Genomic DNA, 22,737 nt, shown 5'->3' with positions numbered 1-22,737 from the left:
TGGGAGTGCTTGTGCATGAATCGCAAAAGGTTGGTTTGCAGGTGCAACAGGTTATCAAGAAGGCAAATGGAATGTTGGCCTTCATTACTGGAGGGATTGAATTGAAGAGCAGGGAGGTTATGCTGCAACTGTACAGGGTACTGGTGAGGCCGCACCTGGAGTACTGCATGCAGTTCTGGTCTCCTTTCTTGAGAAAAGATATACTGGCTTTGGAAGTAGTGCAGAGGAGGTTCATTGGGTTGATTCTGGAGATGAGGGGGTTAGCCTCTGTGGAGATTGAGTTGCCTGGGACTATACTCGCTGGAAGTGAGAGGGGATCTTATAGAAACATATAAAATTATGAAAAGGATAGATAAAACAGAGGCAGGAAAGTTGCTTCCACTGGTAGGTGAGACTAGAACTAGGGGACATAGCCTCAAGGTTCGTGAGAATAGATTTAGGACGGAGATGAGGATGTGGACGTGCTATGTTGGCGCCAGAAGCATGGCGACACTTGCGGGCTGCCCCCAGAACACTCTGCACAGAAGATATATTTCACTGTGTGTTTCGGTGTACGTGTGACTAATAAAGAAATCTTATCAAACTGCTTTTCCCAGAGAGTAGTGAATCTGTGGAATTCTCTGCCCAGGGGAGCAGCAGAGGCGACCTCATTAAATATATTTAATACACAGTTCGATAGATTTTTGCATAGTCGGGGAATTAAGGGTTATGGGGAAAAGGCAGGTAGGTGGATCTGAGTCCACGGCCCGATCAGCCATGATCTTATTGAATGGCAGAGCAGGCTCGACAGGCCAGATGGCCGACTCCTGCTCCTACTTCTTACATTCTTATGTAATTGAGGTCAATGAGATCCAACAGGGAGGCAAAGGGAGGCAGGGGAAGGGTGAATGGGAAGCCAGCTCCGTGACCCAAGAGAAAGTTGGAAAGATGGACCAATGGGAGCCGGGCAGTGAGAGCCAATGGGAAGCCAGCTCCGTGACCCAAGAGAAAGTTGGAAAGATGGACCAATGGGAGCCGGGCAGTGAGAGCCAATGGGAAGCCTGCTCCATGAACCAATAGAAAGTTGGAAAGATGGACCAATGGGAGCCAGGCAGTGAGAGCCAATGGGAAGCCTGCTCCATGAACCAATAGAAAGTTGGCAGGATAGACCAATGGGAGACAAGCAATGAGAGCCAATGGGAAGCAAGGTCCAGACTCCGTCCTCTGTAACAGCGACGCCAGCGGCTGAAGCTGTTCAGTGCAGCACACATGGGGGCGGGGCGTTGCTAGGGCAGGTCATGTGCCCCTCTATAGTTGCTGGTCAGGTGATGCCGGCTTGACCATGGCGGCGTTGGCGGAGTCTCTGTCGCTGGAGAGAGGTGAGCGGGACGGAGCGGGCGGGCTGCCGCAGAGTACCGGCCACCGGCGCCTGACGCGTCTGTCCCGCCGGCAGCTGGCGGGGCGGACAGAGACGGCGCTCTGTGTCTTCGGTGTCTTTTTAGATTATTTTATGAATGAGGTGCCGCTATTCCACTGACCAATCAAGTCTGGCTAGGATTTGATTGACATCTGGGCGGGCCAGTCAGCCGTCGATACATGAGATCAGATTGTATATGCATGAGGCGATAGAGCCAATAGGTGCGAGAGGCGGAGCCCTAGTGGTGTGAGGTCAGGTTGTGCGCTGGTACTTGGTTCATTATTCTCACTGCCCCATTGATGAGGGATCGGGCCCATTGGGCGGATGTTCTGGCACCAAGTGTGGACTTTGGGGGTGTTAGCGCACTTAACACATACCTAGGTAGGTGTGTATTGGGGCGGGGGCGAGGAGTTGTCTCCTTTCTTCATGGTATCTACTCAAGAAATATTTTATGTTCTCCCCTTATTTACCTGAGGCCATCCCGCAGCACTTTGCTTCATCACCAACTATCTTGAGCCCTCGACTGTCTAAATCATCAGACTATCTTGACACCCAGTCATGGAAAATTACTCCCAATTGTAGATGGTGTAGAGAGTAGGAAGCCTTGTCCTATATCAAAGGTGTCCAAATCCATTGAGTATGAGTTTAAGTTTAGGGTAAGAGATTCAGAGAGTATCTGAAATGGAATTCTTTCACACAGAGGGTAGTTGGAATTGGAAATGAACGTGCTGAGGAGTTGGTGGAGGAGGTACTCTCACAAAATGTAAGTGTCTAGATAAACACTTGAATCAACATAGTACACTGCATAGTACCAACACCAAGTGTTGGTAAATTGGATTAGCCCAGATGGATGGCACAGAGGTAGTGGGCTGAAAGACCTCTATGTGTTGTATGACTATTCTGACTATTGGAAGACTGAAACTGCTATTCTCATCCCCATTATAAAGTAATTTTTAATTTCTCTTCCCCTTTCAGTCTAAAGTTGAATGGGATTGTTACAGTCATGGAGTTGCATGTTACTCCATTTGAGGAGACCCTCTAGTTTCTCCTGTGTCACATTGCCCAAGCTTCCTTTGCTTGTAGAACTAAACAATTTCACTCCTGGTAGTTCACCCTTATTTCACTCTGTAAGCTTCAAGTCATTCAAAATTCTACAGCCCATGTCCTAACTTGAATCAAGCCTTTGTTGAGCACAGGGTTAAGCATTGCCTTGAATTTAAAATCCTTAACTTTTTGTTCTGATCCCCACACTTTCTTTACTCACACTACCTCTGTGTACAGTAGGCAGTACGTTATGGGGAGCAAATAACTGCACTGGTGGGTGGGCACGGAGAACATTCATGAGTGTGATCCCATGGCTGAACTATTTCAAAGCTTCCTTCCATTAATCCTATTTCAATGCACCATGATCTTGGACACGTCTATCAAATCTTCCCTCTGCTCTATGATAAACAATCCAATTTTCTTCAGTCTACTCATAGAGTCATCCAGCTCGGAAGCAGGTCCTTCAGCCCACCATTATCCATGCGAGCCATCAAGTACCTGTCTGTAGTAGACCCATTTTCCAGTACTGATCCATAAACTTCTAAGCCTTGGTGATTCAAGTGCTTGTCCAGATACTTAAATCATGAGAGTATCTGATTCCACCACCCCTCAGGCATTATGTTCTGGATTTCAAACACCCCCGTGCAAAACAAAAATCCTCCTCAGATCCCCTCTAAGCTCTTAACCCTTATCCAAAACCTATACCCTCTATTTTCAGATACCTCTGCTATGGAGAATAGTTTCCTACCATCCACCCCATCAATGCCCCTCCATAAATTTGTGTATCAGATTTCCACTCTCCCTCACCTCCACGCCCCCAAACCTCCTCCATTCCAAGGAGAAGAAATCCAGCTAACTGAGGAACACGGAGTCAGGCAGCATCTATGGAGGGAAATGAACAGTCGACATTACTGGTTGCAACCCGTCATCGGGACGCGACCTGAAACCATGACTGTCCATTTCGCTCTGCAGATGCTGTTTGACCCACTGAGTTCCTCAGCTGTTTGTTTGTTTTGCTTCAGATTCCAGCAGCTGCCGTCTCCTGTCTTTTTTTTCTACTGATAATTGAAATGCTCCATCCCAAGCAACATCCTGGTGAATCTCCACTGCACCCTCTCCTGTAACCATGTCCATAATTCTGGAGCTGAAATTTGAAATTGAAAATCAATAAACTTTAGATGTGATATATAAACAGAAAATGCTGGAAGTGTTGGTCAGACATCTATGGAGAGAGAGAATTAATATTTCAGGTTGATGACCTCCCATCTGATATGGGTGTGGTGGACCTCGCTGCCTTTCAACTAATGGAAGGCCTTCAACCTGAACCATTAACTCCATTTTTCTCTCCTCAGATGCTGCTTACCCTGCTGCGTATTTCCATCAGTTTATGTTTTGATTAAAGCTGAATCATGACATCCCTCATATCATTCTAGTAATTCACCCTCCCTAGGACCTTCAAGACCTTCTTAAAGTGTGGTGACCAGAGATGATATGCAGTATTCCTATTGTGGCCTAATCTTTGTATTGTGGTTCGCTGTAACCTTGGCGAGCAAAAGAATTGTAGATGCTGCAAATCCATAATAAAGACAGAAAGTGCTAAAAATATTCGGTAGGTCAGGCAGCTTCTGTGGAGAGGGAAACGTTATAAAGAGAAATGCCATAGAGTCATACAGCATGGAAACAGGCCCGCCAAGTCTGCACCAACTGTCAAGCAGCTGCTTACACTAATCCTATGTTAATTTTCCCACATTCCCACCAGCTCCCCCCAGATTCCATCACTCACATACATGAGCCGCAATTTACAGCGGCCAATTAACCTACAGACTCATACACCTTGGGATGTGGGAGGAAACCGGAGCACCCGGGGGAAACCCACATGGTCACTGTGCAAACACCACGCAGACAGCACCGGAGGTCGGGATTGAACCTGGGTCTCTGTGGTAACAGTTCTACCAAATGCACCACTCTGCTGCCTTTCATGTTTCATGTTGGTAAGTTTTCATGAGGACTAAGGAATCTTAGAAATAAAATGTGTTTTAAATTGTAGAGAAAGGGGAGAGGTGGAGAGAACAAAAAGGAAACTCCGAGAAAGGGTGGAGACCAAGAGAGATGGAACAAAAGTAGTAGTGAGTGGGAGAGACTAATGAATAACAAAGTTTGTTTGGAGCTACACAGGAGAATGAAATCTGAAATGACTAGATGAAAGAAATGCAAATGCTGGAACCAATAGTTACCTGAATTTGTTGAATTTATTATTTATTCTGGAAGGTTATAACATGGCTTATTGAAAGATGAGGTGCTGATGCTCAAATTTCATTTACCTTCACTGGAACTGTGTAGGAGTCAAAGATGAAGAGTTGAGAATAAGAGGGAGAATTAATGTAACAGGCAACTTAAAGCATGCAAACTGAATGAAGCTGTTCTGCAAAGCAGACAGACAATCTAAGTTTGGTTTTCCCAAGTAGAGGAGACGTTATTGTAAGCCCTGAATGCCTTGGCAGTCTATTGCCTTTCTCACTGTTTACCACACATCTTAGTTTGGTGTTCTCTAAAAATTTTGAAATCTTACCCTACACAAGTCATTTTTTAAAAAAACTGTTCCAATTACTGAATCTTGGGAACTATACCAATTACCAGTCTCCTATTTACAACTGTTCTCAAGTTAACATTTTGTTCATACAACACTAACCCCCCTTTATTTCATGAGTCCCAGTTTTTCTCTTTAGTCCTTTTGTTGGACTTTATAAGAAGGAAAGAGAATCGGCTTATCTAATGCCTTTCATGACCCCAGGACACCCCAAAGGGCAGCACAGTGGTATAGCTAGTAGATCTGCTGCTCACAGCTCCAGAGTCCTGGGTTCAATCCCGACCTCCGCTGCTGTCTGTGTGTAGTTTGTACATTCTCCCTGTGACTGAATGGGTTTCCTCCCACATCCCAAAGATATGTGAGTTGGTTGATTGGCCACCGTAGTTGTCCCTGCTGTGTTGGTGAGTGGTGGAATCTGGGGCTGTTGATGGGACTGTGGGGAGAATTTGTGGGAAAAATAGGGACACGGCCTGGATTGCTCTGAAAACCAGCATAGACCTGATGAGCTGAATGGTCATCTCCCATGTTGTATGGAATATGGAAAGTGCTTTACAGCCAGCGAACATCTTCTCAGTGCAGTCATTGATGTAATATTGAAACCTCTGCAACCAATAAGCTCCCACAAGCAAAAATGTATGATGACCAGATGATTTAATGCTGTTCATTCTGGGTATAACAATTTGACCAGGCCACCTCTTGTGCTTGTTTTCAAACTAGTTTGTGAGATGTTGTGCAGTACCTGAGCAGACAGATGTGGTCTGGTACACCAAAGGCTGTTGCAGTTGAGCTGGGATATTCTGGTGAGTTGGGGAGTAAGCTGAAGGAGATATTGGGAGTTGGTGACATAGTGAGGGAGTAAATTCAATCCAATGGATGAGGGAAGAGAGCAGAAGAGGGGCCTTGTGGTCAGTATTGAGGGAGAGAGACCTCGTGCAAGGATGGCAGTTGAAGGGGAATGGAAGAGATTGAGATGAGGGACACAGGGCCTGAGTTCTCGAGGGCTGGTTGACTCATGACACCTTTTGTGTGTTCCAGATGTTGCCAGAGCAATCGAGCTCCTGGAGAAGTTACAGCGGAGTGGCAATGTCCCGCCTCAGAAACTGCAGACATTGCAGCGGGTTCTTCAGAGCAAGTTCTGTTCTGCTATCCGAGAGGTCAGTGCCCAGTTCCCGACTGTCCCATTGCTTACTAGTGCTTGCAAAGCTGTCTGCTCAGCGTGAATATCATCCTGTAACCTTTTTAGTGTGTATCCCCTTTTCCCAGTGCCCTCCCTCAACTCCCAGTGCCCTCCCCTAATTCCCCTTTGCCCTTCCCTGAAGCTCATCTGTAGATTTTACTCTGACATCCCATTAACAATGGGGAAAAATGAATTCGAAGTTTTAAAATTTTACACAGAACATGCTTATAATGTGGAATTTCCTGCCCTGGGAATAGTTGGAATGAAAAGTGTTTTTGTGGGGAAAAGAGGGAAAGAAGGAAAGGTGTACTGATGATGTTGGGTTGAAAAAAGGATTATAGGACTGGCACAGACCGGTTAATTTGAAGCTTTTGCTGTATGGTCTGTCTAATTTATCAGTTCACCTTGGAGAAAATGTTAAAAATCTTCCAGTTCCACTATTTTCTTATGGAACAGAACCGTGTTACACACAGCAGTTGCACTCTGTCATCGGTGGTGGTGCAGTGTGCCTTTGTCTCTGTTTTTCCCTCTCCTCAATTCTTACCACCACAAACCCACCATCCAAACCACCTGAAGAATCCACTGTTTCCAACACTCTGTTTACACCTTTGATACAAATCCATCAGTCGTATCTTCCACCATAGCTGCCCCATCACAGACTTTATCAGCAAGTGTGTTGAGGGCTGTATACCAAAGAGGACAATACGGCGTTCCGAAACCAGAAACCATGGATGAACCAGGAGCTCCACTCCCTATTGAAGTCTACGACTGCAACATTCAAATCAGGTGACCCTGACCTATACAAGAAATTGAGATATGACCTCCGTAAAGCTATCAGAGATGCCAAGAGACAATACCAGTCCAAAATAGAGTTCCAAAACAGTCGTCAGTTGTGTCAAGGCTTACGTGCTACAAAACGAAGTTGGGCAGCACCACCGACAACGGCACGTCCCTTCCCGTGTAGAATGAGCTTGATGCATTCTATGCACGTTTTGAACAGAAGGGGAGTGAAATGTCACCACCCACCCCGACGGCCTCCAATGCACCTGAACCCACAGTCACAGTTGACAATGTAAGATCAGTCTTCTGGAGTGAACCTGCCGAAAGCATCTGGCCCAGATGGTGTTCCTGGCCGTGTGCTCAGATATTGTGTAGATCAGCTGGCGGGGGTATTTGCAGATGTTTTTAACCTCTCCCTGCTTCAACCTGAGGTTCCCACCTGCTTTAAGAAGACCACTATTATCCCAGTAACTAAGAAAAACAAGGTAACATGTCTTAATGACTACTGCCTGGTGCTCTGACATTCACCATCATGAAGTGCTTCAAGAAGCCGGTCATGGCACGCGTTAACTCCAGCCTCCCAGACAAACTCGACCCACTGCAATTTGCCTACTGCTGAAACAGGTCCACAGCAGATGACATCTCCCTGGCCCTACACTCATCTCTGGAGCATCTGGACAGTAAAGACACCTACATTAGACTATTGTTTATTGACTACAACTCCACCTTCAATACTATAATTCCAGGCAAACTCATCACCAAACCTGAGACCTGGGACCCAACACCTCCCTATGTAACTAGATAGAAACATAGAAAGCCTACAGCACAATTCAGGCCCTTCGGCCCACAAAGCTGTGCCGAACATGTCCCAACCTTAGAGACCCATAGCCCTCTATTTTTCTCAGCTCCATCTACCTATCCAAAAGTCTCTTCAAAGACCCTATCGTATCTGCCTCCACCACCGTTGCTGGTAGCCTATTCCTTGACTTCCTGTCTAACAGACTGCAATCAATAAGGATAGGCAGCAACACCTTCAGCATAATTATTCTCAACACTGGGAGGCTGGAGTTAATGCGTGGCATGACAAGTTTACGTCTTCGGCCCCCTACGGTGCAGGGCTGCACCTTCGGCCCTCTACTCTACTCCCTATACACTCATGACTGCATGGCCAGATTCTGCTCTAACTCCATCGACAAGTTTGCAGATGATACCACTGTAGTGGGCCGTATCTCAAATGGCGATGAGTCGGAGTACAGGAAGGAGATAGAGAGCTTAGTGACATGGTGTCATGACAACAACCTTTCCCTCAATGTCAACAAAACAAAAGAGCTGGTCATTGACTTCAGGAAAGGGGGTGGTGCACATGCACCTGTCTACATCAACGGTGCTGAGGTTGAGAGCTTCAAGTTCCTAGGAGTGAACATCACCAATAGCCTGTCCTGGTTCAACCACGTAGATGCCACAGCCAAGTAAGCTCACCAGCGCCTCTACTTCCTCAGGAGGCTAAAGAAATTCGGTACGTCCCCTTTCACACTTTTATTGATGCACCATAGAAAGCATCCTATCTGGATGCATCACTGCTTGGTACAGCAACTGCTCTGCCTGTGACTGCAAGAAACTGCAGAGAGTTATGGACATGGCCCAGCACATCACGGACACCAGCCTCCCCTCCATGGACTCTGTCTATGCTTCCCGCTGCCTCGGTAAAGCAACCAGCATAATCAAGGACGCCACCCACCCGGGACATTCTTTCTTCTCCCCTCCCATCGGGCAGAAGATACAAAAGCCTGAAAGCACGTACCACCAGGCTCAAGGACAGCTTCTATTCTGCTGTTATAAGACTATTGAATGTTTCCTTAGTACAGAAAGATGGACTCTTGACCTCACAATCTACTTTATTATGACTTTGCACCTTATTTTCTACGTGCACTGCACTCTCTCTGTGGCTGTGACACTTTACTCTGCATTCTGAACTGTATGCAAGACAAGTTTTTCACTTTACCTTGGTATAAGTGATAATAATAAACCAATTACAATTCCCATTATCTCTCCAAAAGTCTGCATTGTCATGGGATCTGCCTGTGCAACCATCATGCTGCAATGCCTCCCTCCATCCAGTAGGGATACTGCAGGACCATCACTCGTGGGCAGGAGTGCACACCATCTGTACGTTCATAGCATTATTTATAAATGCTGGAATTTGTAATGAAAGAAGCTGATCGAGTTAAGGACAGACTTTGCATATTTCTCACCCAACACTGCTTCTTGTAAACTCTGTATTCAATCTTCATTCTGTGTGCAACTCCATGGGAGATCAACTAGTAATTTTTTTTTAAGTCTTGAAGGCAAATGTGATGCCTGCTCTTGATTAATGGTCCTGTTGTTATAATTATACCATGAACTTGCCACAAGAGATATGTTGATATTAGCTTATAACCCACCAGTGAATATCTATTGTTCTTGGGTGATTATAGTTATTAGTCTATTCCACTAATTTCTGAAGAGCAGAGTGCAGTTCGTTAATGATACAGGGTATTGTGGGACTGCTTTGCTACAGAGGCATCTGGATTACTGTATTTCCCCTGATTGTGTGCTGGGAACCACAGATGTGCAGACAGCGTGAAGAAGGGGTTGGCTGTTTCTGTCTGCATGGGTGGACTTGCAGTAGTTCCTTACAAGCACAGGATTAGCACCAGCACGTGTGCTTGGGGAATGCTCTCTGGCTGCCGTTCATCTTTCTTTCCTTCCTGTAGTTCTGTTACTTCACAGGAATTGTCTTTTGGACAGGTCCAGAGGGGTGTAAGGCCAGGGACAAGTGCTGTTAATTGGCTGCATGTTTCTCATTCCAGGTGTATGAACAGCTTTACGAGACGCTCGACATCAGTGGCAGCCCTGAGATCAGAGCTCACGCAACAGCCAAGGTAACAATTAGTTGTTGAATGCAAGTTGTAGCTGCTTAACCATATCCCAAGGGGAAATGTACACTTTGTAGCACCTTTTGCGGCTGTGGGTCACGTCTGAGCTACTTGTGGGATGTAGCTGTGCTCAAATTACCCACTACATTTCATACAAATGGTGACAATGCATCAGAAAGTACTTTGTTGACTGTATAATGCTTCTGGTCCTGAGAATGCGTAGGGGCTCTGTAAATGCAAGTTTGTCTTTCCTGTCGGAGAAAATGCTTCCAGCCGTGACGATTAACTTCTTGCCCCTCCCTAAATCTAGGCAACAGTTGCAGCTTTTGCAGCCAGTGAGGGCCACGCACACCCTCGGGTCGTGGAACTTCCAAAGACAGAAGAGGGACTTGGCTTCAACATAATGGGTGGGAAGGAACAGAACTCCCCCATCTACATATCCCGAATCATTCCCGGAGGAGTGGCTGATAGACATGGAGGACTTAAACGCGGTGATCAGCTTCTCTCGGTTAACGGAGTGGTGGGTGCCGACGTTTAATATCTTAAAACTTCGACTGATCTCTGAGTGGGTGAAGTGGTTGATGTGTTTTGAAGCACTAGTCTTCCATTGTCTGTCAGAAAAATACTGAATGTTATAGGAAGCCATTAAAGTTTTCAGAGGCTGATCTGTAGCTCAACAGAGACATGAGAGACTGCAGTTCCTGCAATCTGGAGCAACACACTAAATGCTGGAGGAACTCAGCAAGCCAGGCAGCATCCATGGAGGGAAATGGACAGTCAGTGTTTTGGGTCCAGATGAAGGGTCTCAACCTGAAAAGGCAACTGTGTTCGCTGAGTTCCTCCAGCCCTTTGTGTGTTGATCTGTAGTTCAGTTAGGTTTGCACCTCAACCCCCTTTGTTCCATATTCATGAACACATTGCCAAACAGATTTCTATCAATCTGAGGTCCAGTGTTTTCAGTTGACTCCCAGTCTCATCAACCTGTAGGGTTGAGAGTTCTCGATTCCCACCAATCTCTATCCAGAGATGTTCTTTCTGACATAACTTCTGAGCAATCTGGCTTTTCTATTAAACTTTAAACCCTTGTTTTGCCCTGCCCTCCCCTCCAGCAGAAATCATTTGTCTCAATCCACCCAATTACTTATCTTCAAATGTCAGTCAGATTTCCCCTTAATCTAGAGGAAATAAAGCTGTGCCTATGCAATTTACCCTCAGAATTCAATTTGTTTAGCTTGGGTATCGGTGAAGCTCATGTGTTCACTAGATCTAGTTTAGTGAATCTACACTGCACCTTTTCCTTTTGAGCTGCAGATCTCAGAAATGCATGTGGTTACTCCAAGTGAAGCTTCGCGTCATAACTTGAAGACTGGCGAAGTGGCTGCCCAATCAGGGTTCGCCTTGTTCATTTGGGCTCAGTCTGCATAGAACATAGAACACTACAGCACAATACAGGCCCTTCGGCTCACAATGTTGTGCCAACACTTCACCCTCCTATCTAACCCTTCCCTCCCACATAGCCCCCTATTTTTCGATTGGTGCATGGCCGATTAGACCAAGTTATTTGCCTGGGGACACCTCCCAGGAATGGCCGTCTCTTTCAGCCTTCACAAAGGTTACTATAAATCCCATTCACTTCTTTCACATCTTCTGATGGGTTTCACAGTGATGGGCCTCCCCTCAGCTGGGGATCTGGAGTAAAAAGGAAAAACAGAAGCAGGAGTTGGCTAATCAGCCCCTCAGGCCTGTTCCATCCTTCAGTGAGATCAGGGTGGATTCAGTGCTGGCCTCAGTAGCACCATCCGACACTCTCGCCATACCCTCAACTCCCCAACGGTCTGTCACTCTACACCCTGCATACATTCAGTCACCTCCACTCCTCCCTGTGACAAAGAATTACAACAAGTCACAGCTGCCCTTGAGGAGAAGAAATTATCCCTCATCATGAGCTTTTATATTAACGGTCAATTCTCCAGGACACCGTCACAGAGTTTGATATTATTCTGTTTTAGGTCTCCATATATTTAAATACTTCATTTGGTGACCAGAGTTGGCAGCTTAGATATGCTTAGCCACAGGGTACAGGTTATGCTTACCTTTATAAATATCTTTTTAAAAAGCATGCCATTTAAATATCTGTGTTTACTAGATCCATATTTTAAAGTTTTAGTTATTTTTCCAACGTTGAGGTCGTAGCTAAATGAGTCAGACTGTGGAGGCACTTTCACTGCTCCTGACAGAAACCACCAGGGGTTGGCACCCTGCTCACCAGCAGCTCCAGATGTGCTGTAACAGGGATGGGTGGTGATGGAATGGGGATTACAGCACATCTGCATTTTACCAACACACTGGATTTTATTCTACTTTGCATTCTTCTCGAAGATGTAGATGTACTGTACATAAAGCAGAAACATCAGCTCTGCAGAGGGGCTCAATGGAATGTTTTGGATCTACAGCCAAGTTAGGGGAATTCAACAAGCTTTTACTTACTATCAGGTAGTGCACTGACCAGGTTGAAATGAGGAAAGAGTGGAGCATAAATGTCAACGTGGCCTGGTTGATCCAAACGTCTTGCTTCTGTGCTGTATATATTGTGTAATCCCTGCCCAGACTCGCTGTCTGACTGTGGACCATCAGAAGCAGTGTGGCGAAGGGAAAGGACGCAAGTAAATAGGAGCAGGAGTTGGGGCATTACTGCTTCGAAAGGTACGTTTCATTCCATTGTATTACTGAAATTCACCTGTTGCTTCTTTTTGTCTCACTGCCTCTCTGTACCCAGAGCGTGGAGGGGGAGCAGCATGAGAAGGCTGTGGAGTTGTTGAAAGCAGCACAAGGCACTGTGAAGTTGGTGGTGCGGTACACGCCCAAAGTGCTGGAAGAAATGGAGGCTCGCTTCGAGAAGATGAGGACCGCCCGCCGTAGGCAGCAGCACACCAGCTACTCGTAGGTCTCAGGAAGGCAGAAGGCTTTGGTCAGGAGTTCACCTGGTAATGTTGGCCTCATGACATGTGAGGCAGTCACAAAAAAGCTGGTGTAAATCTTCATGCAAATGTGCAGAAACAGTGGGCAGGAAGGGAGCTGCTCCATCAAAGCTGGCCCACGATGAACTATCATGTCTGGACACTTCCTACCTCTCCTCTACCACCACCACCTCTCTCTCCAACCACCTCTGCACCCATGTAATCTTGTGATAGGCAAAAAGCACAGTATTCAACAGAATATCTCACTGAAACACGGGTGATAGAAACCATCTAGGAGAATACAAGAAGTTAGGCAGAGCATCGTGGGCCGAAGGGCCTGTTCCTGTGCTGTTCTATGTTCTAATACAACCTGAGTTTTCTGCCCATTTGCTTCTCCATCATTGAAGCCAATGCTCAGTTTTTGGTACATGATCTCTGCTTCTGCCAGGGACTCTGCCAGTTCCTTCTTGCAGACATGCAGAGAGTCATCGACCACCACAGCAGGCTGCTACATTCTCGAGGCTCACAGCTCTCGGAAATGTTCAGTTCACGGCTTAACTCATCCCCTTGCTGTCCCCAATTATCCAGCTAGAATACTATGATCAATAACCACACTATTAATCCTTTTCATTATTTATATATTTCTATCATTGCCTCTATATTTGGGCTGCTCTAAAGTATATCCTTGAACTTATTTGAGTAACAAATGCTCGTCATTAGTGAATTTGAAAATAGTGGTGTAACATCAGTACTGGCCTAATGTACAAAGGCAATGTTGCTGCAATCTTCAGAACTCCAGGCCATCACTGATCTCTTCTGCAGTCTGTGATGAAAATGCCAGAAATACTTGGGTCGGGCAGCATCTGTGGAGTGAGAATCAGAGTTAACATCTGAGGTTATTGAGCTTTCATCAACACTGATGAAAGTTAGAGATGAAAGGGCAGGAAAGGAGAGAGTAGAATGGAAGGTGTGTGATGGGGTTGAAGTTAAAAACACAAAAGACGTGCTGGTACAAGGCAAAAGGAAAGAAAAGGACAAGTAAAGAAAGAAAAGATGGAGGAGGTGTAAATGGAAATAAGAAAGTCACATCTGAAATCATAGAAATCATTGTAGTGTGCACATAATTGAAAGTATTAATGCACCTCACAGAGCTTATGTTAAGCTTCATTGCCTCACTGAAGGAGGTCAGGACAGAGAGATTAAAGTGACTAATGCCCCAGTCAAACTTGCAGATAAAGGTATTCACTACAGTGGTCACCCAGTCTGTGATCCATCTCTCCAAAGATTACATAGTGATCAGTGTGCAATGTTGTTCTTAGATCCCTTGGAGTCATGCCCATGGAGGATGTAAAATGCAGATGGCACCCTTGCTCCTACTCACTGTCCAATGATGTGGTGGGCAGGACTGAACTTGTAGCTGATGTTCCCCCAATCAGGTAGTCTGTCAACACTCAATGATCTGAGCTCAGCTCCTCAGCTGAATTCCTGGAGGACCACCCGTGGAAACATCTCCTGATGACAGCTGGAGGCTTTAATATAGCAAAAGCAAAGATTTGTCTGGAACGGTACGAGAATGTGTTGCTTTTTTAAGTCAAAGTCTCACTTTGTGATTTTTTGAAACCAAGAGTTACCTGGGAAGAAAGTTACAGACTGTTGTCTTTACTTATCCTCTTATCAATGCGAAAGATTATCGTCTTCATAGCCAATATAAAGTATGTATAAAGTAGAAGTCTGTTGGGTACAAAATTAAAACCCGACCTACTCGTGCCCGATCTGAATCTAAGGAGTTATAGTTTTTCCCCATGCTCTAAGTATAACAATCTTGAACAGCAAACAATCCATTGGAGGAACCTGGGACAAGCATCGACAATTCCTTCCCTCCCACAGATGCTGCTTGACCCGCAGAGTTCCTCTAGCAGATTGTTTGTTGCTCCAGATTCCAGTATCTACAGTCTCTTTTGTATCATTAACAACAATCTCAAAAACATGTCGATGCTGGAAGTCTGAAGTAAAAACAGAAAATGCTGGAAACACTCAGCAGGTCAGGCAGCATCTGTGGAGGGAGAAACAGGTGATGTTTCAGGTCCGAGACCCTTCGTCAAAACTGAAACATTAACTCTGTTTCTTTCTGCACAGATGCTGCCTGACCTGCTGAGTGTTTCCAGCATTTTCTGTTTTAAGTCAAGTCGGGTCAAGTTTATTGTTACATGCACATGTGTGCACGGGTGCAATGAAAATCTTGCTTGCAGCAGCATCACAGGCACATAGCACCATATAAGCAGCAATTGTGCAATTGATTTGTTTGAGAATGAAACTTTGATGAAGATCAGAGGACATGTGTTAATACTAAATAAATCAGCCTGACCTGGTTAGGTACAGACCCTACCTGAACCTATATCAGAATACACATCCGACCAGAAACAAAGCCAACACATCCAGTCGGTCACGTGGGCTGGGGTCAGGTAGCCAGGCTCTGTTATAAAGTGTAGCCACTGTTGTGATGTTTGTAAACTGGGATTGAACACTGGTGAGAAGTAGTGTTCAATTTGTTATAATGCGTAAAATAACATTGATGTACAGGGGCAGTGCATAATTTGTGACTTAAGCACAGAACATAGAACAGTACAGCACAGCCCACGATGTGCTGATCTATATAAACCTTATCCACATTCAATCTATCCCCCTCTCTACTTCATCTCCCATAACCCTCTATTTTTCTTTCACCCATGTGCCTATCTGAGAGTCTGTTAAATTACCTTATCATATGGGCCCCTAGCACCACCCCCGGCAGTGCATTCCAGCCACCCACCACTCTGTGTTTTTAAAAAAAACACTTCTCTGAAATCTCCCCTGAACTTTCCTCCACGCACCTTAAATGGGTGACTTCTTGCATTGGCCATTTCCACCCTGGGGAAAAGGTGTTGGCTGTCCATGTCTATGTCTCTCATAATCTTTATATACCTCCATCTAGTCGCCTGTCATCCTGCGTTGCTCCAAAGGGAAAAGCCCTAACTTGCTCAACCTCTCCTCATAAGACTTATTCTCCAATCCAGGCAGCTTCCTTGTAAATCTCCTCTGCATCCTCTCCAAAGCTTCCACATCCTTCCTATAATGAGGCGACCAGAACTGAACACAATACTCCAAGTGTGATCTAACCAGAGTTTTATAGAGCTGCAACATTACCTCACAGCTCTTGAACTCAATTCCTCGACTAATGAAGGCCAGCGTACCACACGCCTTCTTAACCACCCCATCAAATTGCGCAGCAACTTTGAGGGATCTATGGACTTAGACTCCAAGATCTCCCTGTCCCTCCACACTGCTAAGAATCCTGCCATTAACCATGTCTCTGCCTTCAAGTTCAATCTTCCACTTCTCCAGACTGGACTCCATCTGCCACTTCTCTGCCTAGCTCTGCATCCTGCCTATATCCTGTTGCAACCTATGACAACCTTCTGCACTATCTACTACACCACCAACCTTCGTGTCATCTGCAAACTTACCAACCCACCCTTCCACCTCTTCATCCAAGTCATTTATAAAATTCACCTATTCAACCCTGGGAACGTATCTATCCTGATGCTTTTTAGTAGCTCCAACACTGCTTTCTTAACCTCGACATGCTCCAACACATTTGCCTGTTTCGCTGACCTTATTTCCAAACCATAGATATCCTAGATCTTTAGTACAGAATATGTTTTTTTTGTCATAGATGTAATTTTTGGAGGGAAAAGGTCAGGGGATATCGGAAGTTACAGTGTGCAGCTTTTTACTTTTCATTCTCTGTGCCAGGTCCTTGGAATCCAGAGGATAGCCGTTCCGATCTCCTGTCTCCAGAGGTGGGCATGGTACCAAGCATGTGATATAGCTGTTATGCATGTAGCCAAGTGACCCCACACTGTAGGTCTGACCACGAGAAACAGTGTGCTTAATTAAACTGAGCAAGGGTATCATCTTCTCGCAATTAAATGTTGGCACATGCTGGGAGAAGTTGGTGGGGTTGAGGGCACCTGGAGGTACGTTCAGTGATGTGCTTCAGTGCAATAACGTCATGGTGTAGTTCCATGTGAAGGACATTTCTCGTTGAAGGTGATACCACTTTAAATTTCAGGAGCTTATAAAGAGCCGAAATCTCCAGCTGTGAAAAATCTATTCATAGTTCCTGTTAATTGACCAATATGTTTTCAATCTCTTGTCCCATTTTCCTGTTGTGAATGGGTTCTTTCATATCGAGGCCTGAAATAACATCCCAACTCCATAACTTGAGTTATTCATCCATCTATAGGAATTCCACAAGCAAAGGTATTTCGTTGTATTAGAAATCGGTTTAGGAATAGGATTGAAAGTTTACTTTTAACATTTATATTTTAAGAACATTGCTATTTTGCAGGAAACAAGAGGTTCATCTATGTTTATTCAATTTGAGGTTTCATGTTCCCAGTATAAAGTTGGCAGTGCTTAATTGGGTAGTGTCAGGAAAACCTGAATGAGACCCAATTACCTGAAATTTGTTACCTTTTGAAATTATTGTAATAATTTGGAATTCTGGACAGAATTACAACTATTTGTGGAGAGCTTTAAATGCTGAAACAACTGGGATTGATTTATGAGTCAGGTTCTCTAATGAACTGTTCTGTTTCCAATAGAGTCCAGTCTTCGCTCCCTTCCTCCCCTCATTCTCCCAGGAAGAAATATCTCGTGAACAATTGTACAGCAGCACTAATTATTTTTGTCTCTGTTTGTGCAATTGACTGCAGTTTACCTGAAAATGCATTGATCTAATGTGAACCTGTCCCCTTCTGAGCAGCTGCTGACTGTCTGAAAAGTGGTGCCTTCGTAGCTTGTCTTAGAACTTTGGATCGGACCTAGATTTGCATACTGGGCTCTGGTTACTAGTTATATGTATTGAAGTCTTTAGCTGACTGTAGCTATTTCTGGTGGTGTTGTTCGCCACCCCTCCTCCACTGTAACTCTTGATTTTGTATATTGGTAAAGATATGGACTGATTTATTTTGTTTATCCATCCTTCAGGGGTGCAGTACTTAAAGTTCTTACCAGTACTGTGTGTAAATTCCTTACTGGTGCAGTCATGTCAGAAACATAGCATTGGCCACTTTCTTACTGGTGTGTGTAGCAGCCTGTGTTGGCTCACTTTCATCTCTGCCACTCCTGGTAGTTACTGAAAGCTCAGTAGCCAGTGTGTCCCTTGGGCTAGTACTACATCAGGAATGCTTCCTACCTGCCTATTTACTGTCACGTACAGTTCATTAGTTCACTGGTCGTTATCCTGGTGACTGTTGTGCCAACTCAGTTGATGGCAACAGAATGACCAATAATTAATGCACAAATTTGTCTGATTAAAAAAATATGAGAAATAATATTTCTTGAGATGGGAGAGAGTGGGGCATTTTATTTGTTGGGAGCAGTATTTTATTTTAAAGAGAGTACTGAGAAAACAGCTCATACTGTGGATGAGTTACAATACAATAGAAACAGTCTGGACAAACTTGTTCTCTTCAGAGAACCCAGCAGTCAGTTCTAAAGTCCATGGTGACCATGATAGTCCACTGTCATACAATGTTTCCAGCATTTTTCAGGGCATGGTCAAGTAAAGGGAGAGTAAATGGACACTTCAAACTATATGTAGAGTAGAGAAACGCACTGTTCTGTTCAACAAATCTATGCCATTGTTCATATATACTTTACCCTATTTCTGTTTTATTTTTCCCTTGTGTTTATTTAGTTTTACTTTAACTGCACCTATACCATTCACCTTAACCAGCAAGTTCTGGTACATTCTAGGTGAAATTCCTTTTTAATTTCCTGTTTGAATATTTATGGCTCCCTGGTTTGGTCTGTACATAAGCTGAAACATCTTCAGAACTTTGAAATCTTTGCTGTCATTTCCTCAGCCTTCTCTCTTCTAGAGGAAGGAGCCCCAGCCTGTTGATTTTCCCCACAAGGCACACCCTCTTAGTTCTGATAAGCATAATTTGCCTCTCAAACTTTGGTCGCTGCCTTCATTACTTGGATTCTACTCTCTGCAAACTAGTTGTTGTCGAATAGGAAGGAGAGTTTGGATCAGTATTCTTGCACCCCTGCTGATGGGAACAGTGTCCCTGCAAAAAAACATGCTGACTTGTGAAACTTTAGAAATGACCTGACTAATTCCTTAATGCACTGTATTCTCAGAGCAAACAACTTTTTGGATTCTAACCCTTATGTTACTGGCAGTTTCAAAGAGACGTTTAATTTAGTTCTCAATCTGTGCAGTCTGAATTAGCCTTAACCTTGCTATAATACAGCTAATTGGATATTAGAAATGAGGAATATGTAAAACATGGTTTTGACAGGAGCACTCTTTTACCTTTCTATGTTCTCCATTTCCCTTCTATTCCCTCTTTCTATGTCCTACTTAAATTTTAAACCATTTATTCATTAACTATTCTCAGTATTGTTTCCAATTTTAAGGTGCTTTAATTTTATTTCTGTCATACTGCATCATGTTTTAAATTCATTCTCTGGGATGTGGGTATTGCTCCCAAGGTCTGTATTTATTGCCTATCCCTACATGACCCTGAGACAGTGGGTGCTGGACAGGTAAGAGGCATCCACTTCACTGTGGGTCCAGAGTCACATTTAGATCAAACTGACCATGGAAGGCAGATGTCCTAAAGGAACAACAGAGGTCATGTAGCTGCAGTGGTCAACCTAAGTAATACTATCTTTTATTCCAGATTTATTTAATTAACTGAACTTAAATGTATGAAATGTCATAGTGGGATATGACATCACATCTCCGGGTTGTTAGTCCAGGCTTCAGAACTACTAGTCCGGTAGCACAACCACTGGGCACCTTGTTGGAGATGGGGCCAACTGATTGTGAGAGGGCTAACTGATTACAGAAGTCTGAGAGCCTTGTGTCCAGTCACTCTTTGATACAAATATTATGTCTGAACCGCATTGTTTTTGCAGATCTTGTGAGTGATCGTTGCCCTTGGACGAGACAGACAAAGTCAAAGTCAAGTTTATTGTCAGATGCACAAATACGTGTATGCACAGATGCAATGTAAAACTTACCTGCAGCAGTATCACAGGCACCTAGCATCATATAAGCAGGATTCACAAGAAAAACACAAATTAAACATAAATTATACACAATTTTTACAAGAAAGAACACATTTAGAACAAAAAGAAAGTCCATTTTAGATGGGACTCTGTCCAGAAGGTTTCCTTTCACTTTGATGCAAAAACACTACAGTCAGCTGTTCATTTCCTTCCATAGATGCTGCCTGTCCTGCTGAGTTTCTCCAGCATTTTGTGTGTGTTTCTCATAGGACTTTGAAACTTGTAACTTAGTTTTAAGGATGGGCAGAAATTCCCATTTGATTTGTCAAGACTGTGCTGTCTTTCAGAATGTTCATTTTCTTTCCCTTTTCTCCCCTGAGCATTCCCCAGCCTTCCTCTCTCCTCCTGAATGTCCTTTCCATGGAACATAGAACAGTACAGCACAGTGCGGGCCCTTCAGCCAACGATGTTATGCCGACCAATGTAAACATTTGTTGCTGTTCGGATACCTCATCCAAGTGGCTGTTCACCAAGTGCACAGCTTATGACAAGAAGCATAACTGAACCCAGTCTGTATCCTCACCTGCCTTGTTATGCACGCCTCCAGTAAATGACAGTCTCACTGGAATCCAGTCGGTTTATTCCTTCCATTGCCCAGGGGATGTTTCACGTGCAGTGTTCCCACTGCTACCATGGCTATAAGCAGTTTGCTTGGCACAGACCATGGACCACCACCTGGAACCTTCAGCTTTGTATGCTTCAGTGCTACACTGAGTTGTGCCTTCACTCCCTAGGCCATTAAGCAACCCTATGAACATTCATTCATAGATATTCTTTACCTTAATCTATAAGATGTTAAGCCAATGACTTCAAGTTAACAATGAGAAAACAAGCAGAACTGATTTTAACTAATACTTGAGAGCCTGTATAATGAAAAGGCAGCTAAAGGAGGTCAGTGTCTCACTCGCTGCTTGGTGACCATTACTATAGGTTGGTGTTTGCACAATTTACGTTGCTAACCTCAATTATTGGTAACCAAAACTGACAAAAGTCGGGCAGCAATGGCACCAGCGGAGATGGTTCCTGGACAAGTGTGCATTCGTCATAAGGAAATAAACACAATTATGTAGGGGAAAGAATGATCAAACTTCATAGCAGGTGGAAGCCGTTTGTCCCATTGCATCCCTCCTTTCTGATAGAGTTGCTGAGATTAATCGCACTTCCTGCTCTCAGTCTGTAGCCTTGTAGATTACAGATTTTCACATGCGCATTTGGATACTTAATGAATGTTGTGAGGGTGTCAATTCCAGATCCACGCACCACTCTGGATGATCGTTTATTTTCCTCAGCTGTACTCTAATTGTCCCTAACACCTTAAATCTATGCGTACTGGTTAGTGACTGCTCTGCTAAGTAAATAAGTTCTTCCCATTCCCTGTCAAGTCTCACACAGTTTTGTATAACTCAGTTATATCTCCCTTCAGCATCCCCTGTTCCAAAGCATAAAACCCAAGACCACTCACTCTTCCTTCGTAACTAAACTTAGCAATGTTCTCATAAATCTCTCTAAAAGCTTTCCATTGCACACTGGCTTGGATCCTGAAGTGCAAGGAGCTGAACAGTTTGCTTGTTGTCGAACTCTTGTTGTTTGTTCCTCTTCCCACAAGGCCAATGGAATCAGTCATAAATAAAAGAAAATCCTCGGCAGGCCAAGTGGCAAGTTTGGAGAGAGAGAAAGGCTTCATCACTCATTGAACTGGAGCATTAACTCTTTCTCTTTCTACCTCCATGGGCTGTCTGACCTATATTTTCCAGTTTTACTTAAGGCTTTCATCATCCACAGTTCTTTGCTTTGGATGAATGGGATTGATTGTCAGATACTTCTGAGCATAAACTACTTTTTAAAAAGCAAATAAATATGCTCTTCAGTGCTGGGCAATCACGATGTCCGATCAGTGTGGAATCTTTAAATTAGCTGATTTTTGGCAAATTATTTGCTTCTATTACCAATAACCTTAATATAGTGTGTGAAACACCTTCCCTTCCCTCCTCCCCCACAGAAATACTTGTTGTATGTCACCAGTATTTCAATTGAAAGCCAGCTAGATACGGGGTCATGACTTCCTAACATAACCTTGTGAAATATTGTTGTATACCTGGAACACATCGTGTGTGCTAACTGGAAGCTGATGGAGGGATGTCTGTAAATCCTAAATGTACTGTAACTGTACTACTGTACTGATGTAATATGCACTGATGTATATTATATGCAGCTGAAGTCTTAAATGTTTCCATAATCCTTTCATATAGCTGCAGTCTAATTTATTGCCTAATAAAATAATATATTATTTAAAGCAGCGAAAAAGGCACAAATATTTATTTTGTGTAAGGTCAAGTGCATTGTCCTGTTTAAACGAGTGCATTTTGTGATGGCACTTTAGCCAGTTGGACTGGAGATGATTGCGTGACTTCCCATCAATGGAACGTAGTGACACCCTGCTTTAAGTGATTGAGACCGACTACACATTATGTACACGTAAATAACCTCCACTCGTTGCACTTTCCTGGAGAAATTACCGTGCTTTTACCAGGAGTTGGCATACGTTGTTTCCTACACCCGGTAAACGGCATTTTCTGAGTAAAATGGTTTTGTACAATAGACTGTTTGTTGTGACTCCTGTATCTCTCCCCAACACATTGGCTGATGCAGGGTTGTCAACAAACACTGCACTTTTTTAGTTCCCATCTATGAGTGTTACCAGGACAGAAGCAGTAAGTTATTTCCCTCAGTGTAATCTGTTCATCACCAAATGT

The 22,737-nt window shown here is 44.1% G+C and overlaps 1 protein-coding gene across 2 annotated transcripts; it reads left to right on the top strand.

Annotated features, from left to right (window-relative positions):
• The first annotated feature begins 1,275 nt into the window (after positions 1-1,275).
• On the top strand, positions 1,276-22,249 carry LOC127585456 (protein lin-7 homolog B). 2 transcript variants are annotated; one of them, XM_052042921.1, is made up of 6 exons: positions 1,276-1,358; positions 6,063-6,181; positions 9,834-9,905; positions 10,210-10,419; positions 12,676-12,883; positions 16,649-22,249. In XM_052042921.1, exons 1-5 carry the CDS (start codon positions 1,322-1,324, stop codon positions 12,841-12,843), a joined length of 606 nt encoding a protein of 201 aa, XP_051898881.1. In that variant the 5' UTR covers positions 1,276-1,321; the 3' UTR covers positions 12,844-12,883; positions 16,649-22,249. The 2 variants fall into 2 exon arrangements, with proteins under 2 accessions (XP_051898881.1, XP_051898879.1); XM_052042919.1 differs by having other exon boundaries at positions 12,676-22,249.
• The last annotated feature ends 488 nt before the right edge of the window (positions 22,250-22,737 follow it).

The sequence above is a fragment of the Pristis pectinata genome, chromosome 33, assembly GCF_009764475.1.
Source record: "Pristis pectinata isolate sPriPec2 chromosome 33, sPriPec2.1.pri, whole genome shotgun sequence".
NCBI classification, from domain to species: Eukaryota; Metazoa; Chordata; class Chondrichthyes; order Rhinopristiformes; family Pristidae; genus Pristis; species Pristis pectinata.
This window is presented reverse-complemented; position numbering and strand designations above follow the sequence as displayed.

What these genes read in the sequence shown, in the direction of transcription:
- LOC127585456 (XM_052042921.1), top strand. Translation starts at nt 1,322, where the DNA reads ATGGCGGCGTTGGCGGAGTCTCTGTCGCTGGAGAGAG. An exon ending in GTCTCTGTCGCTGGAGAGAG is followed by an intron (nt 1,359 to 6,062) that starts GTGAGCGGGACG and finishes TGTGTGTTCCAG; the next exon opens with ATGTTGCCAGAGCAATCGAG. An exon ending in GAGCTCACGCAACAGCCAAG is followed by an intron (nt 9,906 to 10,209) that starts GTAACAATTAGT and finishes CCCTAAATCTAG; the next exon opens with GCAACAGTTGCAGCTTTTGC.